Below are 25,951 nucleotides of genomic sequence, written 5' to 3'. Positions count from 1 at the left end.
TTAGAGAGGAGTCGTCACCCCCACCACCACCACCACATGGCAATCCAAAGACATCGGCGAACAGGAATCTTTACGCCTTCATAGAAGGTGATACATTGGCATCCCAAGAGACTTTCGAGGTGGTCACGCACCCACATTCCTCAAAGCTGGTCTTTCTCCATGGAGGGCATTTATTGCGCCGGTGTAGTAATGAGGTACCCTACGAGCGGGTGTATGTGTGTGTGGTGGCGACTTCAGTTTGACCTTTGTCCAAAGCGCCACGGAACCCATCTGCTGCCGGAATCATCATCACCATCACCGGCACCTGTTGCTCGGTGCGTGCCGGTAATCTGAAGTCCTCAGTACACGCACCCTGCCTCGGCGTTCGTAGAAAATTGAACGACACGGCAGCGAGGAACTCGTCATTTCTGCTGCCCCTACATTGCGTCGTTGGAGGGGCGAACGCCTCAACTCCCTGGCACATCCATGAGTTGACATGCCAAACCTCCATGGGGCGCGGCGCACGCATGGGCGGGGCGTACTTTTTTAGCCTCGAGTGCCTCGCCAAACCAATCGTTGACCTCCCCTCATTAGATGTGCGTTTTACAATACATTTTGCATCGTTGAGTCGTCAAGCTGCGCACCACCAATCCTCCACTCTTTGACGGTAACCTCCCTGTTCATCTGTCTGCAGCAATGAACCATCTCCTCATGTCGGGCCGTATGTCCTCCGCTATGGGAATAGATCCAAAAGTGCAGTCAGCCACGCTCATTGCAGCCTTTGCCAGTCAACGCCCCTCGAGTAATTTAGGCATTTTGTTCCAACGCTTCCGCGTGCATCTGCGAGTCTCCCCAGCCGCTCGATCACGCGTGCAGCCAATCGTGGTGCTCTCCACCGTCACGTATCGGATTCCACCAGACTACCGCGCACACCTCCGCATCATGAATAGTCCCTTTAGAACTGACGTGGCACAACACAAGTAATGGTTGATTCGCTGAAGGTGCGACGTACTCCTCATCACCTACAGGGAGTACGTACATGACCCACACTTCCGAGTTCAATTGTCTCGTGCCCCTCCCCCCCCCCTCGCCATAGCGGATCACAGAATCGAGGAATAAGGAAACAGTGGAAAACGAACGATGCGCTGAGCGGTGGCATCACCTTAAAGCGGCAGGTTTGACAGACTCAGAACCTCTTTATGGTAGGGACTTGCTTCTCTGGCTCTGCTGCGCACCCAGTGCGTGGGGGCACGGCCAGTATAACGCCAATATCTCTTATGCTGTTTGTGTTTTCTTTCCTGTGGTGGGGGTGGGGGTCACGGTACAAACAGCCCCCCCCCGCCTCTCACCGCACTCCCCCTCCACCTTTGCCCTCACAGTCGGCGCCGCGCCGGCGATTAACGCAACCGCCTTGTGACCTCCTATCCTTCAAGGACCAAGGACTGTGCTGCCCCCGCTCATGAGTTAGTGTGCACAGCGCATCGATAAAAAGGAGAACAATGTGCCGCAGGGGTGTTGAGCTGTATTTGCAAAAAAACAAAAGGTGGAAAAAGGTGAAAAGACGTTGGATGCGGTCGTTGAGGATGGCGGCACCCCAGAAGTGTTGGCAGACGGTCGATGATCTGTTCGTGCTGGGGTTGCTAGCGAGATGTCAAATCAAGCCATCACAGTCGCCTACAAATAAGGTATACAGTGAGAAGTGTCGGGGTGCTACCATTATCTCGAGAGAGGGGGAATGCGAGACACACATCCCTTCCAGGCCTCACATGGTGTGAATCTGTGCCACCTATGTGGACCCACCGCCGTCGCTTTTTCCGGGTAAAAGAAGAAGTGTGTGTGTGTGGGGGGGGGGGGAGGGGGATGGGCGGGCCGGTGGCGAGAGGGGGGGAGTGAGGGAGGGACGGCGGGACAAATCAGCTGCGACTCCCGGAAACGCTGGCAAGTACCTTCGCTGTACCCTTCAACGTGTGTGTGTGTGTGTGTGGGGGGGGGGGGTGGAGAATACGAGGGAAAAAACACACTCGCACAAAAAACGCAGATCCCCCCTCCCCCCGAATCGAGGGTTATTGGTGTCCCTTGCAACAGTGCCTTTGGGTGGCGATTCATTGCATTGCTTTTTTGGTTAACGTCGCTGCCGCTACTTAGTGGCAGTTAATCATCGCCTAAACAGACAATCCCATGACCCTCTGTTTATACACACGTGTACGAAGAGGGGTAACAGGCCATCGGACGCGGCACTTTGCTCACATCTCGTGGTCTGGTCGAGTTGAGAGGACAAATGATAAGGGCGAGTGAAATAAAGCGGATACAAAGCCAGAGCCACCGCTGCCACAGCTTGAAGCCGTACTGCATACTCTCGCCCGTGTGGTGCCCTTTACGCCAAATTACAAAAAAAAAAGTGCCATGGCGTATACGCAAACGCCGTCCACAAAAATGATTACTGCGTATCTGCTATAACACACAGCCCCTTCTCTCTCTTTTTCAGAGGTGTCGACAGAGAACTCGGGTTCTCATACATCGCTCTCCAGCTGCTCAGCCACGGTTCCGTCCTCCTCGTCCTCAGTCTCACACCTTGCCTCATTATTATCTGCTTGTTCCTCGTTGCAGCGCATGGCAAGGATCCCGAGCTCCTCGTCCTGCTCCTCCGTGCGGATGTACGCCTCGCTTTCCAGCTTCGGGTCGATGTCATCTGGATGAGGGAGGTGTGCGCGGGGGTTTTGAATGTATACATTCCCGAGAGGGTCATCGAGAATAAACGTGAACTCCCTCTTGAGCGTCAGTAGCTCGTCTAGCTCTTCTACGAATTGGAGCATCGACTTTGATGCTTCGTCGGCCGAGTCGCCGACAGCGAAGGCAGCCTGCGGAAGACTCTTGAGCTGGTCGCGCACTTGAGTGATGGTTCCTTCCACAGAGGAGAAGAAGCCACCCAAGGTACCAGGCGACAGTTCGAGGTGTACCTCCGGAACAATCAACGTGGCGGTCTCCGACTTGAGCACATCGCGCCGGAGATCGTCCTCCGACGTCACGTGGAGGGTGAGCCGAAGCCCCTTCGCGTTGATTTCTCCACCCGTCTTGATCTCGTTGTTCTTGTAACCGCAGTGGTCACACTTGAAAGCCATGATAATTGTCTGCTTAAAGTACGGGATATCGCACTCGTGCATCTTGAGGTATCCAGGCTGGCGGCACGCCGGGCAATCACACGGGATCTGCGTTACATCGCTGAACTGACCCTCTTCCACATCTCTCTCCTCTTCCAGGGTGCGCTCCGTGTTATAATCAATAGCGACCCCGAGCAGCTGACGGTCAATGTCCGTGCGCTCCTTTTCGAACTTTGTGAGCTGCGGATCGATTGTGGGATGGTAATAGTCGTGGATTGGTTCAATATAACTGTTGCCCGCCGGGTCGTCGAGGGCCAACATGAAGGGAACAGCACCGCTACGGTACAACGTCAATTTAGCGCAAAACGCCTCGATCTTTTCGTACATTTCTGGGTTCTGGATCTTGCGAAGCGCTTGTTGCTGCTGAAGGCCGTCATATGTCTGAGTCAATATGCCCTCGACAGTGTTCAGGTTACCCCTCTGCGACTCGGGCGGAATCTCCAGCTCTAAACTTGGGATTGTGATGGTGGCAAACTCAGACTTCACCACCTGTCGATCAAGGTCTCTCTTACTGGCCACCTGCAGCTCGTAGCGCACCTTTTTGGGGCCAAAGACGCCGCCAAACGTCACCTCGTTGTTGCGTTCACCACAATGTAGGCACTCAAAGCTGCTGACAATTATCTCCTTGAAGTGGGGGATGTTTGTGATCATGAGGCGCGTCGTTCCCGTCTCCTGACACCTGGGGCACATGGACTCTATCACGTTCATCTCCCCAAGATCTGTCTTGATGTAGTTGGTGGTCTGCGCCTCATCATCATTAGCGCCCGTGTCGGCGCTCTCGGTCACTGCCGCTGGCATCTTGGCAGCCACGACAGCTTCGTCCTGCATGTGTTCGGACATCGTATGCGAGGTGCACCTTTGGGGCCTATATGCCAATTCCTCAGATTACTTTGGGTCGTGAAGTGGACGTGAACAGAAGACGACGCCAAGCGCAGTGGGTGTATAAAACGAGTGTCGCGCAGTGCTCAGCAAGAGAAGGAAAACCGCTGGAGCGGTTATGTGCGTCTGAGCGGTTCTTGCACAGGCGATATTCCTTGTCAGAAGGACACCACAGCGAGAAAAGACGGGGGAGCAAAATTCAGGGCACTGTTGCACCATCCAACGCCCGCTGGATGCCTGGAGGATCAAATGTAGGTTTGCCGGCCAGCTGAACAAGTCTAGCTGTAGCGCGCGCACACACAACCCCGTAGGAAGTTATGTTCAAAATGAGCAATATGGAAGTATAGGCGTGCTTCTTTGTGTGTGTGTGTGTAAGGGGGGGGGAAGGGTTACTGCGCTCCCGTCATTCCTGCTGTTTACTGCCCTATACGATGTGTGTATGTGTGTTGGCGGAAAGGGAATGTCGCACGCATCCATAAGTAACGCCAGGAGAAAAAACATTGAGAGCGGGATAAAGAGTCAAATGTACTACAGCAAGGAGGCCGGACGAGACGAGAAACTACACACCGTGTCCTGTCCGCGTTATCATGGGAGAACTAGGTGGATTAGGTGCGAGGGATGTCCAGGTGCCCCTCACACACCCTCTCCCCCCCCCCTTCCATCATAATCGCCATCACTGCCTCCTCCACAGAAGGGAGCACTCCTCAGCACATTCCCATAGTACACGACGTCGATACATTTAAAAGGGGGATGGGAGAAGCAAGAAGCTTCCCCCCCCCCCCTCAACTTCTACGACGAAGGCGAAGCGATTGTTGTTGTACAAAGACTCGTACATACCGACAGTGTGGTAACAGTTAGCTCGCTGCTTTGCCCCCCCCCCTCCCTCTTTGCTAATGTTGGCCCGAGCTCCCCCGCACGGTGGACACGAGCGAATGGACCTTACTTCATTGCACGTGCACCTCGCGGAGCGGATTCTGCGTTCCTGTGAGGTGCCGACATCAAGGGACTCTGTCTGGGGTCTGTGGGTAGTAGAGCAACAATGCGCACACCAGCACAACACACCGAAAGGGGGGAAAACCAAAAAGAAGAGCTTGTGACGCACAGACAGCGTCAGTAGCGCTACAGAATGCGTTTCCGTGAGCTTCCACGCCACTAATACTGGATTTATGCTGTCACCTAATGCAGTAACCGCCGCACACTACGCCACACGGGAACCTGGCCGCCCAGCTCCTTCCCGGGAGCCTATCACCCCTGAGGTGCAGCTGCGTTGGTCTCGTCGTGAATGAAACCCAGCTATCATGCGCTTCGTCAGCAATGCCGTGTTCTGGGGGCTCTTGGAGGTCCCTCAAGTGTTGTAACATCCTCACGCGGACGTCCTTTCCGGAGTTACCGCGCCCACTGCCGTAATCAAATAAACCATGGAGTGCAGCGCACTGCCGAGATATCGGTCGAGAAAGACCGCTGATGTGCTTGGCGTGAAACGCCCTTGGCTTTGGTGTTCATGGAGGCGGCTGCGCACCGCTCTTCACCACTCTCCGTTAATAGTGTTTTGGTGCATCTCGACGGAGAGCCTTGCTAGCGCCCAAAATTTTCATCCGCTCATGGATCTCCCCCCCTTGGCAGAATATATGCATTGCCTCAGTGCATGGAAAAAAAAAGATCCTACTGAAGTTCTTCCCGGGCCCCTCGATCCACCTAAGCCAGTGCCAATATCACCTCGGTTTTGCAAGTTGCGCGATCGCGTGTGTTCGCCGACGGATTCTTGCCCGTCCCTGAAAATGCGCGGGGCCCTTGGCGGTGCGAATCTGGCGCTGGCCTTCGCCTCCCCCCCCCTCCCCGCGCACTACTCCTCCCATGACGCAGCACTCTGCGTCGATCCGGCCGCCCCAACAGGCACTTGGTGCTCGTGACCGCGCCGAGGTCCACTACAAACGGGGCATCGAGTCGAAAGTGTGTGTCGATGGTCGCAGTTGTGCACACCCTTTCATGGACATCACTCCCTCCGCACAGGATAGGCTTATCGACGTGACAATGCGCTTGCCGAGTGCTGCAGCGTCGCTCTGCGCCATTTCGATGTGTGCCTGGGGTTGCATGCAGTCCTTCGTCACTCGCTCGAGAGAGACCATAGGACGACTCGTGCATCTTTTTCTTTACTCTGCCCCGGGCCATTCTACAGCACAACTGCGCACCTTGACGTCTGTGATCTGGAGGCGAGGCGTCAACTGCAGCCCCGCAGTAAGTGGCTGCCGCACCCCAGCCCAAACCGCACCGGTCGCATGCAACCCCCAAGGGCAGGCAGCGTCACTTCTCGGGGGGGGGGGGGCGTGCAGAGAATGGCCGCCCACAAACGCCTCCCACAGTCTACATCTGCCGAATAGCCGGCCTCACTAACTCACCCCCTTTCCGCCATCCGCATCACCACCCAATAAGTTGAAATGCCCGGGCATGTACAAAAGCCTCACCACCAGTGACGGATTGCGTCTACTGCTCTCCTCGTTGAAAGAGTACTCCGTGATGTTAGTGCCTGCGTTGCGGTCCAGTGCGTAGACTATAATGCAAATGTTGAACGCCTTTGCAAATGCTGCCACCTGCACATTGTCGCTCTCGTGATCCACCACCTCCACCTCGGCGTTGCAGTAGTCGCGCACCGTGCCGTAACCGAGTCCCTCAACAAAGGGTTCATAGTCCGCTTCGTGCTCCTGGAGATAGGCGGAAAGGAAGTAACGCAGGGCGGCAACAACGTAGCCGCTGTCGTCAGAGATGAAGTAGTTGTACACTTGCGCAACATCCGTGATCGTCTTGTCCGCCACACCGCTGAAAATTTCTTCCAAGGCAGCTGTGAATTCGAGCACAAAGGGACCGAACAACTGCGAGAGAATCGCCTCTCTCGATTTCAGCAGCGCCACATACTCGTCCGCCCTACTCGGGTTCTCGGCGATGAGCTCGCATAGGCGAAAACCGGCGCAGCGGTAAAAGCAATTGCCGTCGCGGCGCGAGTAGCGTATGGTGCCAAAGTTGTACTGCTTCGTGGAGAACGGCGAGGCTCCGAAAAGCGAGAGCGTCTGAGCGAGGTAGGCGTGGTCGTGCTCCATCTCCTTCACAATATCCGACGACCTATCGAGGGGCACGGCGAGAGAAAGTCGCGGGTGGCATGTCACCTCCTTTCGGATCGCCTCCAACTGCGCCTCTATGGGCTCTTGTGGTGGTCGTTCTGTCATGTCTGTCCCAAAGAAGAGAACAAAGTTGAGCAACGGCGCTGCTACACCCTCGTGGGGGTGTAAAGGGAAAGCAGAACAGGGGAGGATATACGAAAAAAAGAGGGCACCAAACAACGGAGTTTCACCACTAAGCTAACCGGATATGCATCCGAGGCAGGGCACCGTGGCGGCATAATGTGTGTGTGTGGCGCGGGGAGAGGGGAGGGGAGCGTAATTTTCGAGGCATGCCGGCATGAGAAGCGCAGAAGATAATAGGGAAATGGGTGGCAAAAGATGCAGAAAATGAGTAAGAGTGTCTCAGGGTTGGGGGGGGGGTGGGGGGGGCGTGAAGAGAAGCACCGAAATTGGCACCCACAGACTTAACAGGCACAATTCGATTCGGTCCCCTGCGTCTCAGCGATACATACATCAACTCAGGTCGCATGACCACTGTTTTCTTTTTTTTCTTTGGGGGGGGGGGTCAGGGGTCATATCTGCCAAAACGACAGGAGGGACAGCAGGAGGTGGCGAAGCGATATGAGTAAAATCGAAAAACAGCAAAAAGAATGTGGCGCGCCGTCCAGCGAGCCCGTCTGCGCAGACTTTTGTTCGCAGGCATTTTTTGCTCGTCCATTGCGCTAATTCAGTCAAGTGATGGCATGTGATGTCCCCCATTGCGCAAGCGAAAACCGACACCTCTTAAAAGAGAGCGCTCATCAAAACCGCTTCTCTTTTACTTTTCCCCAGAGTTCCTTGCGATTGGTGGAAGAGCAACGCTCATCGAAAACGGCATAGCCCGAGTACATGGCAGCGGCTATCATTCAAGAGACGAAGGAAAACGCGTTTCTCCACGTATACAAGCGTCACAACCCCTTGTCAGACATCATGAAAAATATCGCGAGGACCGCATGCAGTGGACAGCGTACATCTGTTTCCCTCAGGGGAGAGGTGGACAAGGAAATGAAGGCTCAAGATAAAACAGCCGACTAGCGCCCTCTCTCCCTGTTAGCATCACCTCATCTTCGACTTTACCACTGCTGTCGCGGCGGGGTCTCATGCACACTACAGGGAGGTCAACTGCAGTCACGAATCCTGCCTCACAATGAAGGTGGAGATCAACACATCACACTGAAATTTAAGGGAACACTATAGCACAGCACCCCAGCACACGCAGCAACACATGGCGCGCAGCACGAGGGTTCACCGGACAACGGGGTACGAAAAGCAGCTAGGCTTTTCCTTGCAACCGTCACCAGCAACTGTCCCTCCGCGGTGGCGAGACCGCATCCGGCAACACCTGCACCCACTCATCTGTTCGCCAACCCAAGAGCAAGCCAGCCTCGTTACGCTAGGGGGGGGGGGAGGGGCAATAAGTGAAGATGAAGCAATCTGCTAGCACCCATATTACCGGGGTGCCTCCACCACCCCAACCCTGAGCTTTTGTGACGTGAACATGAAAACATACACAGTCGCCAGGGAGCGCTGTGCGCAAATCCACAGTTACACACACACACACTCCCAGATATGTGCAATATACAGCCAAAGGCCCACCCCTGCTATAGGTGGCGCGTCGGCTTACCTCTTGGTGGCCGTCCAGGACGAGGCGCGCGTACCGTCGAATTCTGACATGCATCCAAGTCCGCTCAACTTGTACCCCTCCCCCGAAAACGTGCGGCTCAGAAACGCCGGGGGTGAGCTACACGGTTTGACTAACGCGGGCTGCCCCTTCCCATGGACCTCGTTCGCGTGAGGATTTGGGGGGGGGGGACTTTGGAGAACGCAGGCGGGCGCATGAAACTCATGAGCTGGAGCTGTATGTGGGCAGCAAAATCTGAAGCTCTTGGAGAGGTAGAGCGCCAAGAACAGGTGACGATACCGAATTCTGTCAAAACATCAATGTGAGATCCCGATTCCTAGAACAATGCGCTTTACTGAAAACTGTTTGTGTCCGTCAGGGACGTCGTGAGCTAGAGTGGCCCAGAACAGCTGTATCTCATGTTCGCCTGCTCAAGAGAAATATGCAGCGAGAAAAGCCTCCAAGGCTGGTCATGCATGATGGGAGTGAAAGAAAAAGGCCTCCGTCGTTCAGGGCGCCACTGCTCTTCTTGTGGTCTGTCATTCAAATTCTCCCTATCAATTCCATTTGCTTCGGGTCGGAAGGCAGGGTAGGGGGGGGGGGGGGGAAGGGGAACGGCCAAAGTGCATGGAGTTGGGGGCCGCCTCGTTTGGTTTACATCATGTATCATAGACACCTGAATGCAGAGCACACCCAAGACACATAGTCCCAACGACAGGAAGACCACATGCGTCTCTTCGGTGTCACAGATGACAACCCTCGAATTTTCTGAAGCTCGCATGCAAGGTACCTGCGTGTCCTCCTTAATACATTTTGTAGAGCACACTCTTCATAGAGAGCAGCGCAAGGAGGGGAGCGAGGGGGTGCTGAGTGAAGTGAGTGAGGAGGGGGGGGGGCTGTGGGACAAGCGAAAAAGAAACGTCTCTGTCGAGAATGGGCAGGGATGAGCTTTGGCGCCTCTAAGCCACACATGTCACCTCAAGCTCGAACGCCTCGCGATTACTTGTCCATCACACAGCTCCGATAGTGGTGTTTCAGGCTCAGGTCGACGCCGTGCTTGGTAACATCCAGGGAAGAGCCACAGCACACACCACGACTGGTGAGGTCAAAGGTTTCGGTGCTCTCAGCGTCATGCACGACACCGCCCGCTTCACGGACGATGATCGTGCCTGCTGCAACATTCCATGGTTCTACACCGACTTCCCAACAGAGCTCTGCTCGACCAGCAGCGACAAAGCACATATCCAGCGCTGCCGACCCATTGCACCGCAGCCCTTGCACTGGAAGCTTGGCGAGCTCGGCCTGCATTGCCGTCACACTTTTCACGGCAGTGTCAGAGTTGTTCGAGCCTTGGTGAAGTAGGACGACGCTGTGTTTTAATGAGGTGACAGCAGAGACGTGAATGCGCTGGCCGTTGCTAAAAGCGCCACGATTTTTGACGGCGGTGAAGACTTCATGCAGGCGTGGGGCACACACAACACCGAGCACCGGCTCCTTGCGAACTGCCAAAGCAATGGAGACGCAGCAGTCGAAAAGGCCGTGCGCAAAACTGGTGATGCCGTCTATCGGACTAACAATCCACGTGGGGCCGTCACCGAGCACCACCTTGCTGTGCACGTCTCCTGTCAGAATAGAGTAGGAAGGAGCGCCTGCTCGAAGGATGTTCACCACCTCGTCCCTGCACTGCTTTTCACAGTGCGTCACAAGGTCGGTCGCGGTGGGCTTTCCCTGATCCTGAAGGCCGGCGTTTTCCCTCTCATCGATAGCGCAGTTGATGATAAAAGCCGCCGTGTTTGCTGCACGGATGGAGAAGTCCAGCGCATCGTTCAACTCTTCCTCTGTGAGTGACGGCTGCGACATTAGATTAGCTACGGGTGCGGAGATGTCCTTGGTGGTGGTTTTCTGGGAGAGGTGGGGAGGGAGAGGGAGAGGAAGAGGAAGAGAAAGCGAGCGGGTGCGGTTGAGGATCGGCCGTCGCAGCCGGGCTGACAACGCTTTGGGGGGAGAGTAAACACAGAACAGAGCAGAGGTGCTATTATTTCCCAAGGTGCTAAAGCATGTGCGGGCTTCACATATACAAGTAGGCGAACGCATATCAAAGAGCGGCGGCGGCGGATATGTGCCCCCACTGGTGGTCGTGTGGGAAGGGCGGGGTGGATGGTTGAGCGTAGAACCAGCAAGAGCTAGAGGTGGTGTCTCTATTATCTGCTGACCTCTTTCAATAGCGCATCACCCCCCCCCTTCCGGTCAAGCGCAGAACACGTGAAAACGTTGGGTGTGAAGAGCATTGCAGTAACTCGTCTCCGGGGCGGCGGTGGTGTGTGCTTGTGTGTGTGTGTGTGTGGTGGTGGTGGGGGCTCCAATATTACAGCTGTGAAGCTGCAATATTTTCACAATCTCCTGCGCGACCATTGTCCTCACAGGGCCTCTTTTTTTTTTAGTATTTCCCGCTGTACAAAACGCCTACGAGGTGCCGCTGCTGCACTTCACTCAGTTCCCGAGTTCGGATCCCCGAGGCCACGCTTCTGGGTCGTGGAACCAGCGAGGAGGCGAGCGAGACTTGCGACGGTGGAATCGAAGGATAATCTGCGCGGGAACAGCAACCCTGGACAAAATCAACGAGGAAAAAAAAGCAGGTGTCTATCACGGCTGCTAGGCTAGTAGTATACATCACGAACAAGAGACATAAGTGTGGGTCTCAATGCAGCCGTATGTTTGTGCGACGATGGAGGGGCACGATGGCCTGCCGAGGGAGGAGACATTCTCAAAACAACAACAAAAAAAAACACATGTGTGGGTGACGTTGATCGACGCAGACATACGAGGACGAGGATACTACCACCACCACCACTTGTTCCCCCTCTTCTCAGTCGTTCCGTTGCTTTTGTGAGAGCCTTACTCGAGAAACGGTATGTGTAATTGTCGCCATGCACGTTGTATCGTTAGGGCGGCGTCGTGGCGCACCAGCGCTGTGCGCTTGGCCGCGCTCGCCGCTCTCAACGCCGTCATCATTTCGATCGCCCGTCGAACTTTCAATACGTCCTGGCGATGCTCCTCGATGATGCGCACAGCACATCGCAGACGTATCAGTCGCGCCTGTTTGTGAATCTGCTGCCGGCCTTGGTAGCCGCGACAGATACGCTGTAAGATGAGCAGTTCTGTCATATGTTTGCTGCCGATTGCGGTACGGACAGCAAGGCGCGAGGCATACCACTGCCCGATGCGCTGTAAGGCGCACTTGTTGAGTTCCTCTGCAGCCGCCAGGTCTCGTTTATAACGCCTCACCGCCAGCATTGTCCGTGCGGCATGACATCGATATGCACCTTGCAGAACAGACACAGCATGGCGTACGCGCCACCACCGACGTTGTGCAGTGTAGCGCCGCCAGCACGCCTGGATTAGCGTCGCATATTTCTCGCACCGCAATTGCCTGCGATGCGCCGCGATCTCGGGATAACGCAGTTCCATCACAAACAGACGTGCGCGGTGGCCTCGATACACGGCTTGTATGCGCGTAGCAGCGTAGTTCTGTATCTCATCGTCTTGGTGCTGCTGATATTTTTTGCGAGCGCGGCGCTTCGCAATGACAGCGTTCACTTTGTCCATAAAAAAATGCAGTGCCCGCATCGTTGCGTCAGCGCCAGTGACAATCGTCACCGGTTCTGTTTTCACTTGCAATGCTAAGTCCCATATGCGCTGAGCCTCCTTTTCAGTGTGTAGGCCAGACAAAAAAGACTGCCGCCGCTCGTACCGCCGACTGAGCACTTCATGGCGTGCCCGGTATACACGATACGCGCACTGGATACGGAGGGCAGCGCTTTCGTGTCGGTGCGTGCGGTGCGCCCATGAAGAGTAAAGCCAATCTTTCAGATCAGCACATTCCAAGTAAGCGCTCACAATTTGAGGCGCGCCCTTCGCCGTGTCATAAGATGATCTTCTGGCACCCACGGCCTGCACGGGACTATCACGGAAGGTATGCCACAGCGTTCGCTGCTTCTCTCCTTCGGCCTTGGCCGCGGCCTCCTCATCGTTGAACGCCTGCACCGCTGTGCCGTGACTTCTGCCGCTTTGCGAGATGGTGTCCAACGCATCGTTCAAGTCGATGGGACATGACAGTGAGTTCGCCGAGTCAGCAACATCTCTCGTTTCCCCCCCTTGCAACATGTCTAGTTCATCTTTCATGGCCTGGAGGTACAACAAACGGCCTCTGCGATGTCGCTCCTGGTCAAACATGAGCCATGCATTGCGCTGCTCCTCCACCTCGGCTGCCGTCGTATAACCTCGTTCAGCGTTCCAGCGGTCGAAAAACGGGTTTAGTGACTGAAAAGAGGACCTCGCGGCGAATTTGGTGGAGGCAGCCAGCTGGGACTGACGCGATCCGCGGTGAGGCGCGCGCTCTTCGTTTGTCGATTCGCTTGTCACCTCACCGTTGGCGGTCGAGCCCGGTTTGCGACTTTCTACAACTGTACGAATCTTTTCCATCGACGTACCAGCCTCCAAGCCCAGAGCGGACTCGAGCGTCATGATAAAGTTGCTTTCAGCATTGTGCTGGAGCATCTGCGCCACAGATGTGTCGAGTACCCTATCGACCATCTGCCAGAGTTGGCTCGAGCTCACCACTGCGGCAGACTTTCTGCGGCGCGAGAAACTCGTGGGACTGCTAATTGGCTGCTCCTGTGCAAAGGAGCCGGTCCTATACGATGCCGGGGGCGATATGAACGGCTGGAAGGTTCTGTACGTCTGTAGGCGATTCAGCAACTGGTGTACTGTATTCTGACGGCTGGCCGCAGCAGCCTGCATGTAGCGGCGTGTGTCTTGGCACATACGACTTCCTGCAGCCCGGCGGATGCTTTCTGCGCTTACCCCATTCTGTAGGCGACCGCGAGCCAAGCCACGGCTTCGCATGTCGGATGAGGAAGCGGCAGTGTGCCATTTCGAGGAGATAGACGTGTTGTCTGATGGCATGAGTCGACTGCCTTCTGGAAGGTTTTTTTTTGAGAGCGAGGCGCTCGTTTCTGCACCGGTGGGGAAATGCTCAGTCATGGCAGCGACGTCTGCCGGCACTGCAAGTGAAGAAAAAAACGAAAAGGCGGAGGAGGAGAGAATGGGAGAGGAGCGGAGTGGGTTGGGCGCGCTCAGGAGGACGCAGTGATGAATTAGGGGTGCCAATATATAAATATATATTTTTCACAGACACGCGCGTGATGGTCTGAGGAGGAGCACTCGGTAATGGAAGAGCAGTGGGAAAATAGAAAAGAGCGCCGCCGCGCATACAAAGCTGGACAGCCACAAGACCACAAATCGATGGTGGGAAAGGAGAGCCGAGAGATACTGAGTAGGGAGCACACGTCTGCGCCCCCCCCCCCTCCCTCCCTCCCCTCCCCTGTGTGAATCTGGCAAACGTTTGGAAGAAGAACCCACACCTGTAAAAGCGGTGCGAAGGAGTCAAAGGGCGAGGAGAGCACACCGCAGACTGAAAAGAGGGAGGAGGGAGACAATGGTGGTGTGGTGAAACTGCACACCCAATTGGGAACTCCTCCACATGCCGAGAGGGATCGCACACAAAAATACACAAGTGTAATACCACATCATCTATGCATCCCAACGCCATCTTTACACAATGTCGCCCGCAGCGGCTTGGTTAGGAGGACATTATTCGGGGGGAGGGGGGGCATGGGAGATGGAAGAAGTTGAGGTAGTCACATAACCACATCATGACATACGTAGTCCATTCACACACCCACACTACATCAAGGGTGACCATGACCAACACAAGAAAATTTATTTATCGTCACAGCGCACATAGCGTCTGAGAACATTTCTCTTTGTCCACCACCACCGCACCTCCCCCCCCTCCACCCTCGCTCAAATCCTCACCTGATGGCGGTCGGGACTGAGGCACGGGGTGGCGTTGGCGGTGGTCAGGGGAGCGGAGGGGTGGGATGGTAGTGCAAAGAGAAGGTTAATAGAGCAGTTCAGGAAATAAACAATGCCGGCATGCGCCGTTCAAAATGCGCTCCTCAGCAACGACGACCACCCACCCACGCGAGATGAGCAAGAGAAAGAGGACGCCCCGATGCCCCGCCCCCCAAAAACAGGGCAGAGGGAGAGCAAAACAGACGCGAGATGAAGCCAATCGTTTCCTCTTCCCCCCCCCCCCCCGACACACACGCACACGCACACACACACACACGGCCGGTCGCAAAACAGTATACGATAATACCGCTAAACCCAATAAAAATGCACATGAACAAGGGGGCGGGGGGGGTTAGCGGTTCCCCATTGGAGTGGCTCGCTCTCCTGTGTCCTGCGCCGATCAAGACCCCGTTGCCTCATCCAAGCGGCCTTGGGCTTTCAGCCACATCAAGTACTCGGGTCGTGGCGACCAGGGCAGCTGCGATGGATCGACTGTGCCGCGCCGCTGTCGCATTAATGCCGCTGTCGCTTCCTTGTCTTGTACCAAGGTGGTGGATTTCAGATTACGTGTCAGCTCGTCGATGCACTGCTGTAGCGTCGGATCAGCGAAGCCGATGATACGTGTGTTGAGTGCCCGCTTCGTGCACAGGGTGTACTCGTACATGGAAGAAAAAAAACCCGGTGTGCTTGTGTCGTACCGTGACTCTTTGGACGCATAGAACGGCGACAATCCCACATACTTGGGGCTCAGGACACTGCTAGAAAAGTCGAAAAAAACCTGAAGAGACATGACCCCTGGAACACGAGTGGCGCCGCGTAGTTGAACAGATAAGCGGCGATGGTGTACGGTGGCACCGTTGTGCGTGCACACTATCCACAACGATAAGCACCGATGTGGCGGTTGCAGAGAGGGCGTAGAGATGTGAAAGGGTAGAGAGACATCGACAGAGAAACGGGAAAAATATTATAGATCCTAGTGCGAGAGTGGAATCTAAGAAGACCATCTGCGGTCCAGGTACCCTTGCTCAAGCGCCTTGCTGCAGCGATGCAAAGGGTGTCAGGGACACGGAGCCCAACGACCACTGCCGTCGTGCGTCTCACAACAGACCAATGAAAAAAGTCGCTGTCATGGTCGGGAAACATAAGTAAAGGAATAAAGGTTGGATGGGACATGACGCGAATCTGTGAGGGGCAGCAGCAGCGACGCTCGTGATGCTGTCGCTGACACACGGACACACACACCTAGACGGTATCCTCAGTACCCTTCCTGTATAACTATCGGTCTTACTCTTAGCTGACCATCATCTTAACCTTTCCCTCGAATGCAGTGCTACCTCTTCTCACCTCCATCTCCCTCCCCCCCCCCTGCTCTCCAGGCCCTGGCCGAGCCCTCTCTCCAGGAAACTTCAACGGGCCAAAGACAACATTGAGAGGAGCTGCGTGGTGATCACCAAACAACAGCGCCCCCTCCCTATGAGGGGAGGGAGCTGCAAATATGAAGGGGGAACAGGTCATCATTAACTTAAACGATTGAGATCAGTAGGTGAAAGCAGGCAAGCGACATGGAGCACAACCGCGTTCAACATGTGCGCACCAACATACATGATGCACGAACACCAGACTCTTGTCCAGCAGCTAGAAGTATTGTCCATCGGCGTCGATGCGTCCCCATCGCTGTTTCAGAGGTACACTTATATTGTCGGCGGTACCCCCTTTCGAGGGGCGAACACCAACGCCATGCCCCGCGATCCACTACGCCTTCCAGCCACGCTTAATGCGGAACTTCACATCCTTCTTCTTCATCTCCTTCGCACGAGTGGCGCGGTCCGCGACGGAGCTCTTTAGCTTTGTTGCCACGCGCTGCGAACGCTTCGTCATTTGAAAGAGCTTTCCGCGCTTGGAATGCTCGCCGTGGGTAGAGTTGAGCTTACTCTTCTTCTTGCGCCGCAGCTCAAACTTAGAGGATGCCTTGCGCAGCTCCTGGGCCTTCTCGATCTTTGCTTGCTTATCTGTTTCGCGCTTTTTCTCAGTGAAGTGCTCAATGTCGTGTGCGTCAAGGTCATTGCTGATGCCGTGAATGAGGTCGTGGCGTTTCTTCGAACGAGCCTCGCGGTCTTTGAGCTTGCCTCGCAGCGACAAGTGGCTACCATGTTGCTCGCGTAGCTGGCTTATCTTTTGGAAATCGCTATCCGTCAAGAGACGGGACGAAGCCATTGATGCGTTCGAGGATGCTTTGGAGCTCGAGACAGACAGCTGTCGGCGTGACGAGGAGGCGTTGCTGCTCATGCCATCTGTGAGATCCTCGTACCAGCCCCCACCAACATCTGCTCTCGCTAAGGCGGCTGAGATGGAAGCGGGCTCCTCCTCGACATCGCCTTCCTCTGTGGTGCTCTCTTCCTCATCCTCATCCTCATCGGAGGTCTCCTCCCAGCCAAACTCACTCTCGTCGTCGTCGTCGTCGTCGCCTCCATCGCCGACATCCTCCTCGTCGTCATCACTGTCAGCGTCTGTCTGTTCGCACGCGCTGCTAGCGGAATTGTCGCTGAGCGCGGCACCGTTCTGCGACGCCACCGAATCCTGAGAAACCCCCTCCAGACGTGGACGCTTGTGTGGCCCCTCGTCCTCTGGGCCGGTCGGGTCAGCAGCAGAGTGGGCTTGCCCGTGTACCGGCACGAGCTGAGGACACGCATCGTCGTCTTCGCCCACCTCTCCATCGCTTGAGTCGGCCACGTCCACGAACTTACCGTCTATGTCGCTACCACACACTTCGCTGTCAGAGTCCGTTGCCCACTCACCGCTGGAGGTGTCATCCTCGGAGGAGGATCTCTCCCTGTCACTGGTGTCGGTGGCGTCGTCGTCATCACTGCCCTCGTAGAGGAGCTCGAGCCCAGGGATGTCGGTATATACGTGTTCAGCTCCATAAACAGGCTTCTTTGTCATGTCCGCGGCACCCGCCTTTCCACCACGCATCTTTACGGGAAGCAGCTCCGGGTACACATCACGGTACAGCTGGATGAGCGCACGCGCTGCCATCATGACACCCTTGTCGCCGCGCTGGGTTTTGTACTCGGCTAGGTCTTTCAGGAGATCTGCATTCATTGCGAGAGGCTGGCGCTTGCAAATCTCGCGAATTGTGTTAATGCCGACTGTGATCGCGTCCGCAGACGAGCGGTCCGAGACGAAGTGATTTGCGATGGTGCGCAGGAGCGACTCAATTGCATCCGGTGGAGTCATCTTGTGTACGCACATCGCGGAAAGGGCGAGAAGCTGCGTGGCATGAAGCTGGGAGGGCTCCGCGTAGCGTTCCAAGAAACCATAAAGCGGGATGTGAATCACCTCGTGCTCCGAGACGGTTCGTGCAATCACGTTGAGGTACAGCAGACGAATCTCAAAGCGCTCCGACGTCTTCTGCAACTTCGCCAGAAGGCGTTCCACGAACTGCTGCGGGTCGCGCAGAAGGCGAATCGGGTCAACATGTTGCTTCGCGAAGAGCTCCTCCTCCCTCTCTTGTTGGTCGTACTTGCGTCTCGCCCCCCGAACGCTACGCTTCAAGACTCGCTCGCGCTTCGACGTCTTCTTGACGATCTTCATTTTCTGCTTCAGCTTCGAGATCGTACGACCAGGGTCCTGCTCCTCGGCATCCTCGGCATCCTCATCGTCCAGTGAAGTGATCTTTGGCATTTGTAGCAAGAAAAACCGTAGTGCTGTGCGCAAGATGGGAGTATGCTTTGAGAAGCAGGCCTTGGTGAGCACCTCCACAGTGCGCTCGTCACTCCAGACACGCCGACGGTATAGATCAATCATGACCATCTCCGCACAGCGTGCCTGAACTGGGTCATCCTCTGCCATAACAGAGAAAAGAAAACTCTGCGCCTTCTTGTTGATCTGTGCGCCATTCTTTGTGCCTGGCATGTTCACTCGTCGGATGTCGCTCACGACGTGCGTCAAGATGAGCTTGCGCAACGCCTTGTCGCGCTCTTGCAGGAGCTCGAAGAACAGGGGGAAAGTCTGGTCTGTTGTGACGAGGTCTTTAGCCCGCAAGAGAATCAGAGACTTCACGAGTGCAAGACGCAAGTCGCTCGGGAGACCGTTCCCTTTCGATGTCCGCAAAAGCTCAACTACGATGTTCACAATCACACCAGCGTCCTTCGGGTAGCAGTGACTAACTTGGCATACATAGTTCAACACCGCGACAAACTGGGGGTTGAGGGTGCGTTGGGAGAGCACCGTTGCGCTCGAGGCCCGGAAATGGTCTAGCTGCGCTAAGAATTCGTCTCGGTAGGATTCGGGATCGCGGCGCGTGCGGTTCTGCAAGAGCAGGAGTGTGCCGCGGAACGCTGGCTCGGTCATTTGCGCAAAGAATTCAGAGCTCCACAAGATACCAACCGGGGATGGGGAGAAGGGAGGGGGGAGAGAGAAGTTTCCCAAAGACGGTGTTTCAATGCCCCTGTTTTGAGTGAGAGGTAGTTGAACAGCGCAGGACTGTGTCGCAAATCAGGCCAATGGCAGATGTGCACGTCTCTGGCACTTGCCGCTCCTCTTGACTTTTCAAAGACCCACGGCAGGAAAAAGGAGTGGAGAAATACCTAGATGGATCTGTTTTGTATGTGTGTGTATGTGTATGAGAGGGAGAGAGGGAGGGAGGGAGGGAGGGGGGAGAGTGAAAGAGAATAAAAGCGGTGGTGGTGGAGGTGGTGGTATTCCTGTAGGAGCCCATTTTTTATTTTGTCCATAGCCACCACGCTACAGTTGGACCCGATTGAAGCACCACGGCCATTTTGTCGCAATCGCGTGGGCTAGAACGGCTCGATGACTTACGCGACGTGCGTATCGGGGAGTCCACGCGGATAAAAAAAAAGGGGGGGATTCACTGACATGGTGCAGCAGCGTTTGTAAGGGTGTGCGGCTTCAAAGAAACGCCTCCGCTACACACACACACACATGCATACGCGGGCAATAAAAATACCGCTTCCCTTTGCGCCATAGAAGGCTTGCACATTATTCCAAAGGGATTCTCCATCTCCTACAGATGAGGGGTAGAGGGGACGCCTCTTACGTGTGTTCGCAGACCACCGAGGGTGGGGAAGAAGTCATGGGGAACTACAAGTCGACTAGAATACACACGAACATCGGCAAACTGGCGTATCGTTTCAGACAGAGAGATGAAAAGGGGGAAACGGACAATACGGTCAGAGTGGGTGAGCATTCGTTGATGTATACATGAAACCACCAAAAGTGTCGGTGTGCGTATGTGTAAAAAAAAGAGGGGGTACTCACCACTAACGAATAAACGGGCATGCGAAGGGCTCTGCAGACTGATAGGTACAGACGCAAAGACAAACACCGAGGGAATAGAGTGTAGCAAAAAAAAAGAATAAAGGACCATTGGAAAAGTGAGCCCTCCCACCAGCCGCGTGATGTGTCGCCAACATCGATCCGTCGTACTCACGGTTGTAATAGAGCGCTGCATAGGTACGTCTCACCCTCTCCCCTCTCCCCTCCCTGCGTTGGTACGCACACGAGAGCGGAAGCCCTTATTTTTCCAGAGAGCCTATCTCACCCTATTCCGCGTCCTTGGTCTGCCTTTAGTTCCCAGTGAGGGGGTCGCCGCCCCGCCAGGGCTCATCGGCTGGCAGAATTGGTGTAACGAGGGAAGACCAAATACAAGTCGCTTTCCCAACGCTGCTTCATCTTCGAGTTCCTAGAGAAATGTCAAACGCGGCGCTTGGGTGAATGCTGAGGCGATATGCAGAAGAAGCAAGTCTGTGGCGTGCCCAGAAAGAATAACCGAATAAGGATTCAGACACAGGCGACGCAGCACAGCTGTGCGTCAGGTCGAGTCTGTAAAGCAGGGGTATAATACTCCCCACCTCACCCCCTTCACCCCTCTCCCGCGGTTTCTTTTTACACGCTTACATTATCGGTGAGCGTTTTTTTTTTCAATCTTGCCAAGTGCCCAGGGTAAGTGAGAAGGGGGGGGGGGGGAAGGTCTCCCTGAATTGCCCCAGCCCCAGCCCCTACCCGCCGGGACGGCTATCTTTAAATACTACAGGAGCACCTTCACTCAAACGCGGATGGTAGAGCCGTCCATGGTGAACCGTGCGTGTGTGAGGAAAGACGGGTACAGGGGAATAACCCTCGGAGGGTGGTTCCCCTGGAATTCATGAGTCGACAACAGAAACCCCCCGGCTGAAAAGTGGATCAACGATGAGGGAATACCGCGGCCACTAGCAGCGAGGCGAAGACTGCAGGGGAGGAGCGCAATATGCAGACAGTTGCAAGCGTCCGCTGACAGCGAGGTTCCACGGCAGTATACACTTCAAACACGCGTGCCTGGATGCGTGTGTGCCTACCAGCCGAGCGAGAGCTGAGCGCTAAGTGCCCTTTTTTTTTCTTATGTAACGTGGTTACCCGGCAGAGTTTATGGCTGAAGGTGAATGTCAGTGAGCTGTCTTGCATGACACAGCGTCACGCACGCGCACTGTGGCCTAAGGACTTTCTACGGCGTGTACTCAGTGCTGTTCCGGCGGTCGAGCGACACGAGGTTGGCGAACCACTGATTGACAAAGATGTCCTCGGGGTCCATCTTGCGGCGCAGCGCCAGAAAGCGCTCCCAGTGATCTCCATAGGCCGCTGCCATCTCGCGATGGCCCCAGTCGTAGTACTTGGCCCAGTGTGGGCGACCGCCCATCTCCTGCATTAGGTGGCAAAAGCTGTCGTAGCACCGGCGTGTGTCGCGCGCTTCCCGCCCATGAGGTCGGTACATCACGACACCAATCCAGCAGGTCGGTCGTCCAACAGCTGGAGACATGTCTGACGCATCTGCCGCGGTGAAGCGGAACTCGACGGGGAAGTGGAGCAGCATGCCCTCACGGTCAATCATCTCTCGCAGTCGGTTGAACGCCTCCACAGCACGCGACGCGTCGATGGCCCACTCGTTGGCCCATTGTTTGAAGAGGCAGTCAAACGTGAAACACTCCAGCGCCGGTCCACGCTGCACCTGCGGAGTCGAGTAGAAGAGTTGTTGATACGCCTTGTTTATGTAGGGCTGGATAGCTGGGTACAGGCACGCTGCCCAAAGACTCCACTCCACCACTTGATGTCGGACAAAGCCCGTAGCGATATACTTGAGTGCGTTCTTGACGACGAGAGAGGTCCTGCTGTCGGTGGGGCTATCCGCGTTCAGCAGCGGATCTTCTGTTGTTGTTGATGTCGGGGGCGGGTGTGCAGCAGGACCGTTGCGGTCGTTACTTACTCCCATCGAAGCCGCAGTCGATGACTTCACCGAACCCTCGTCTTGCGCGGGGTTCTGGTCTGAGTATGGGGGTGGCGAGAAGCTGTCTGTTGTGCCCTCAATGCTGCCATAGGACTCGTAGCAGCCGTCCGTGTGGGGCACCCACCACCACCTGTAATACTCGCTGGACTTCACCTTGTGCGCCACCAGAGCAGCACTCGTCGCGTCCCGCATGGACAGCGGTCGACTCGACAGCTTCCACTGCACTCGCGGCTGCACCTCCAACGTCACCTCCGTGACAACACCCATGACACCGAGGTGGCAGGCGGCCAGCCGCAGCTCCGCATCATCTTTCCCAGCCACCAACGTGTGAACTCTGGCACGGCCATCCACGAGCGTTAATCCTCGCACGTAGTCCGAGAGACTGTGACACTCGATACCACTGCTGTGCGAAGCCGTAGCGATGCAGCCACCGACAGTTGTCTGGACATAGGATGGCACACAGCGCAGCATGAGATTTACCTCGTCCAGAGACCTCATGACCTCCTCCATAACAGCACCCGCTTCGCACGTCATGGTGCACGCGACGGGATCAATTGACAGGATGCGGGCCATGCGGTCCATGTGGATGAGGTGGTCATTTGTGAAGGTAGCCGTGTTGGGGCTCTTGCCAGCTCCAGCAACGCGGCACTTCCCGTTAAGAGAGCGTACAAGCTCTACGATGCGCTTCACATCCTCTGTGTTGGTTGGGTAGTGATGGTGCGACGGATAGCAGGAGCCGATCTCCGCAAGGTTTGTCCACCGCCTCTCTTGACGCTCGGCAGACATGGTCAACGCAAGCACAGGTAACGAGACACAGAGGAGCAGGATGAGGAGAAAAGAGATGCGACAGCGGCAGCGGCGTTTACCAAACTCAGTGATAGAAGAGTTATCGAGTCACGCGCGTAACACTAATGATGAGACGAACGGTGAGCGGAGATCCTCGTGGGAGTTGAGGTGCTGACGCACAAATATGTGTCGAAAAAGAAAACAGCAGGGGGAGGGTGGTAAGAGGGGGTGGGGGGGGGGGGGGAAGGGAATGGAGAGAGACAGCGCACTCAAGACTACGCCACGGAGTAGTGGACAGAGCCACAGTGGCAAGGTGTGTGTGTGAGAGAGAGAGAGAGACAACACTTCCATGAGTACGAACTTTCAATGATCTGTGCACACGTCCAGAGGCGGCGGCACACCATAAAGTCAGACGGTAAAGGCGATAAAAACGAGGTAGCTCCGGTAGACCATAGAATCCGCAGATAAAACGATAACCGCCACGATCGAACACAGCACATCTGCAGTTCTCCTCTCGCTCGCTCCCAGCTTTGTTTGTGCCTCCGCCGCGTTGGTTCAGAACACCACCCCTCACACGTGACCTCCACGTCACACTCAATACACGCACACAACCCGTGTGCAGATCCTCCTCATGACGCGCGCAGCAGCGCTGATGTGACGGCTGCCCAGTCACCTGAGCGCAGCATCTACCTCAACCCCTGTATACACCACCTTCCCTGGTTGCCCCAGGAGTTGCTGCCCCCCATTTAGCCAGTCGACACGTGGGGCATCATCCCTTGTGGTGGTTCAGCCCCCACCCCAACCTTCACCGGTGGGCCGTCAGGGCCGAGTCACATACCCTCTCAGAGCTACAGACCGCCCCGATGCTGCGCCATGCGGGGCCTAGTCGCCGGCACCGCCAAGCATAGAAGTAGTGGAGCATTGGCAGCGAGGGGGAGGGGGGGAGGGAGGGAGGGGATGGTGACCCCCAGATACCCTCTTTTTCCCTTCCCCTCCCTCCCGCGTCTTCATCAATGGGGCCCTTGAAGATCAACAACAACGAAAGTGAGAAATATGAAAGCGGGAGCGAGACAAAGCGGGCACAAAGTCACGTGTGTCTCCTACAGTGAATGAAGGAATGAGACTCGCCATACCGCCCTCGGTAGAGGTACACCACCAAGGTCAAGGGCGCAGCAGCGAGGATGACCCCCCCCCCTCCCTCCCCCCTGCCTCCCCCGCCGACGTCTGTGTCCGCGGGCGTGGAGGCGGAGGTTAGAAAGAAGGGGACATGGCAATACACACGAGGGTAGCGCAGAGGGAGCGATAACATCTGCAATAGCGACAGTCTGGCTTGCGGAGCGGTGTTCACAACGAGTCGCCCGAGGCCCTCACCTTGCAAACGCTTTTAGGGAGGCCACTCGCAGGGCAAGGGGGAAGCGAGATGAGCTCCCTACCGGCAAAGCCACTTTTGCATGCTGACTAAAGACACACACACACACACACACACACACACACACACACACACCATCCCCCCTACCCCTCAACTTCCATTAGCATCCGAAAATCCATGACTGGGAAACGGAGTCCCGACACCAGGCTCGGCTACTTTTGGGGGGACACGTGCAACGTATCAGGCCCAGAGTGAGCTGGTCGCATCTCCGGTGCACTCGTCACCGATGTGGATGGGTGTGTGTTAAAGGGATCATGACAGGGGAAGCTAATAGTGAAGTCCACAACACACACGATTACACGTGTATTTACCCCCTATTCGTGTTGCTCCCCAGAAGCAGTGCCTCCAAGTATTAATCCAGAGAGCGAGGGGAGGAGGAGAGCACAACAATGGGAAACACAGATGTTGAGAGAGGGGACGGACACCGGTAACGTCTTCGCCGTCGTTGCACTGCCGTCAGTGTGCCCGCCCCCCCCCTCTTCCCGGTCGCCCGCCCGCGGGAATATGAATAGCAGGGGGTGATGTGGAGAAAACGACACATACACACACACACACATACATACATACACACACCGACAAGCGCGCGCGCACGTCACACCTGGCGTACGCGGCCAATGCAGAAACTTTCTAAGAGGCGCACGGACGAGGGATCGTGAAAGTGAGAAAACACTGTCGCCATGTCCTGACCACCGGCACCGTCCAGAAGCATATCACCTCCGGGGTGCTGCTGAACAAAGGAGCTCACGTCCAGCACGTTGCCATCCACCACAATCCACAAGTCGTCCTCTGTGTGGTGCTGCGCTACCTCTTCCTTCGTGTAGCGTTGCGGCTGCGGACAACGTAAGCGACCAGCCACCCTGTAGAACTCCTCCACACCTTTGTTGCTGTTCTTGGAGGCGGCACGTTTTAGATTTTCGCGAAGTTCTGTCCTCGGTGTCGTTGTGGTTGTAGATGGGGACGGGGTCACCGCACCGGCACTTGGAGCGTCTCTGCCCGGTTGCTTTCTCGACACCATCAGCTGTTGCACAACATTAACACCGCAGGTCTCGCACTTCCACAGAACACCGCAGACGATGGCGACAAACACAAATAACACCGCCAATATGCGGGCGCTCGGGTCATATTTTGACATCGCCACTGCGCGCAGACGCAGAGGGCGATTTGGACGACGCGCACTAAAATTGCCTCTTTGGGTTCGACAAGTACGTCCGCGAGCTCCAGGAGGCGAAGGGTACCCACGCCCTGGTTATCAGCACGCCTCCTTCACAGCGTGGATGTGTACGGCGGTGCATACGAGTGGGAGGTGTGATTAGTGGAACTTCTCGGGGGAGCCAACCCGCGTGTCGCGCGCTTTTGGCCCCTTTTCTCTCTTGATTCGACGCGACGCTGAGGTGGGGTGGGGTGGGGTGGCGAGGGAATCGGAGGGGAGGGGGGGGGGGGCAGGAGATCGGAGTTGAGGGAGAGCTGAAGTAAAAGGCTTCTTCCAAAGAACCCCTTGAACGCCTCATCATGAAGGCGACAAGAAAACGGGCAGTAAGTCTTGTTGCACGGTGTCGTTTCACTTGAGAAGTCAATTCACAAGGAAGAGAGGGAGGATGAAAAGCAGAGACAAAAAAAAGGGTGCTGGTTTCTTCGCTGCTGACACACTTGTGCAAATCGTGTTATGCCACCCTCATTTACCTCCCCCCTGTATCGTGTGCCAACTGTGAAAACGATGTGTTATGTCAAGCGACGGAAGGAAACAGACATATCACC

At 55.7% G+C, this 25,951-nt stretch overlaps 8 protein-coding genes across 8 annotated transcripts; all 8 read right to left on the bottom strand.

The window, feature by feature from the left end:
• Positions 1-2,489: 2,489 nt before the first annotated feature.
• Positions 2,490-3,977, bottom strand: JKF63_05528 (uncharacterized protein; the record flags this gene model as incomplete). Its single annotated transcript, XM_067901486.1, has 1 exon — positions 2,490-3,977. The coding sequence occupies one exon, from the start codon at positions 3,975-3,977 to the stop codon at positions 2,490-2,492; it is 1,488 nt and encodes a 495-aa protein (XP_067758161.1).
• A 2,426-nt stretch (positions 3,978-6,403) lies between these two features.
• On the bottom strand, positions 6,404-7,234 carry JKF63_05527 (uncharacterized protein; the record flags this gene model as incomplete). The annotated part of the gene is made up of 1 exon (XM_067901485.1): positions 6,404-7,234. One exon carries the CDS (start codon positions 7,232-7,234, stop codon positions 6,404-6,406), a length of 831 nt encoding a protein of 276 aa, XP_067758160.1.
• Positions 7,235-9,788: 2,554 nt separating this feature from the next.
• On the bottom strand, positions 9,789-10,649 carry JKF63_05526 (uncharacterized protein; the record flags this gene model as incomplete). The annotated part of the gene is made up of 1 exon (XM_067901484.1): positions 9,789-10,649. One exon carries the CDS (start codon positions 10,647-10,649, stop codon positions 9,789-9,791), a length of 861 nt encoding a protein of 286 aa, XP_067758159.1.
• Positions 10,650-11,684: 1,035 nt separating this feature from the next.
• JKF63_05525 (uncharacterized protein) lies at positions 11,685-13,832 on the bottom strand (the record flags this gene model as incomplete). The annotated part of the gene is made up of 2 exons (XM_067901483.1): positions 11,685-12,884; positions 12,915-13,832. 2 exons carry the CDS (start codon positions 13,830-13,832, stop codon positions 11,685-11,687), a joined length of 2,118 nt encoding a protein of 705 aa, XP_067758158.1.
• A 1,273-nt stretch (positions 13,833-15,105) lies between these two features.
• On the bottom strand, positions 15,106-15,495 carry JKF63_05524 (uncharacterized protein; the record flags this gene model as incomplete). Its single annotated transcript, XM_067901482.1, has 1 exon — positions 15,106-15,495. The coding sequence occupies one exon, from the start codon at positions 15,493-15,495 to the stop codon at positions 15,106-15,108; it is 390 nt and encodes a 129-aa protein (XP_067758157.1).
• Positions 15,496-16,457: 962 nt separating this feature from the next.
• On the bottom strand, positions 16,458-19,055 carry JKF63_05523 (uncharacterized protein; the record flags this gene model as incomplete). Its single annotated transcript, XM_067901481.1, has 1 exon — positions 16,458-19,055. The coding sequence occupies one exon, from the start codon at positions 19,053-19,055 to the stop codon at positions 16,458-16,460; it is 2,598 nt and encodes an 865-aa protein (XP_067758156.1).
• A 2,149-nt stretch (positions 19,056-21,204) lies between these two features.
• Positions 21,205-22,767, bottom strand: JKF63_05522 (uncharacterized protein; the record flags this gene model as incomplete). The annotated part of the gene is made up of 1 exon (XM_067901480.1): positions 21,205-22,767. One exon carries the CDS (start codon positions 22,765-22,767, stop codon positions 21,205-21,207), a length of 1,563 nt encoding a protein of 520 aa, XP_067758155.1.
• Positions 22,768-24,788: 2,021 nt separating this feature from the next.
• On the bottom strand, positions 24,789-25,328 carry JKF63_05521 (uncharacterized protein; the record flags this gene model as incomplete). The annotated part of the gene is made up of 1 exon (XM_067901479.1): positions 24,789-25,328. The coding sequence occupies one exon, from the start codon at positions 25,326-25,328 to the stop codon at positions 24,789-24,791; it is 540 nt and encodes a 179-aa protein (XP_067758154.1).
• Between the last annotated feature and the right edge of the window lie 623 nt (positions 25,329-25,951).

Source organism: Porcisia hertigi, chromosome 17, assembly GCF_017918235.1.
Source record: "Porcisia hertigi strain C119 chromosome 17, whole genome shotgun sequence".
In the NCBI taxonomy this organism is placed as follows: Eukaryota; Euglenozoa; class Kinetoplastea; order Trypanosomatida; family Trypanosomatidae; genus Porcisia; species Porcisia hertigi.
Note: the sequence above shows the minus strand (reverse complement) of the source record. Positions and strands in the feature narration are given on the sequence as shown.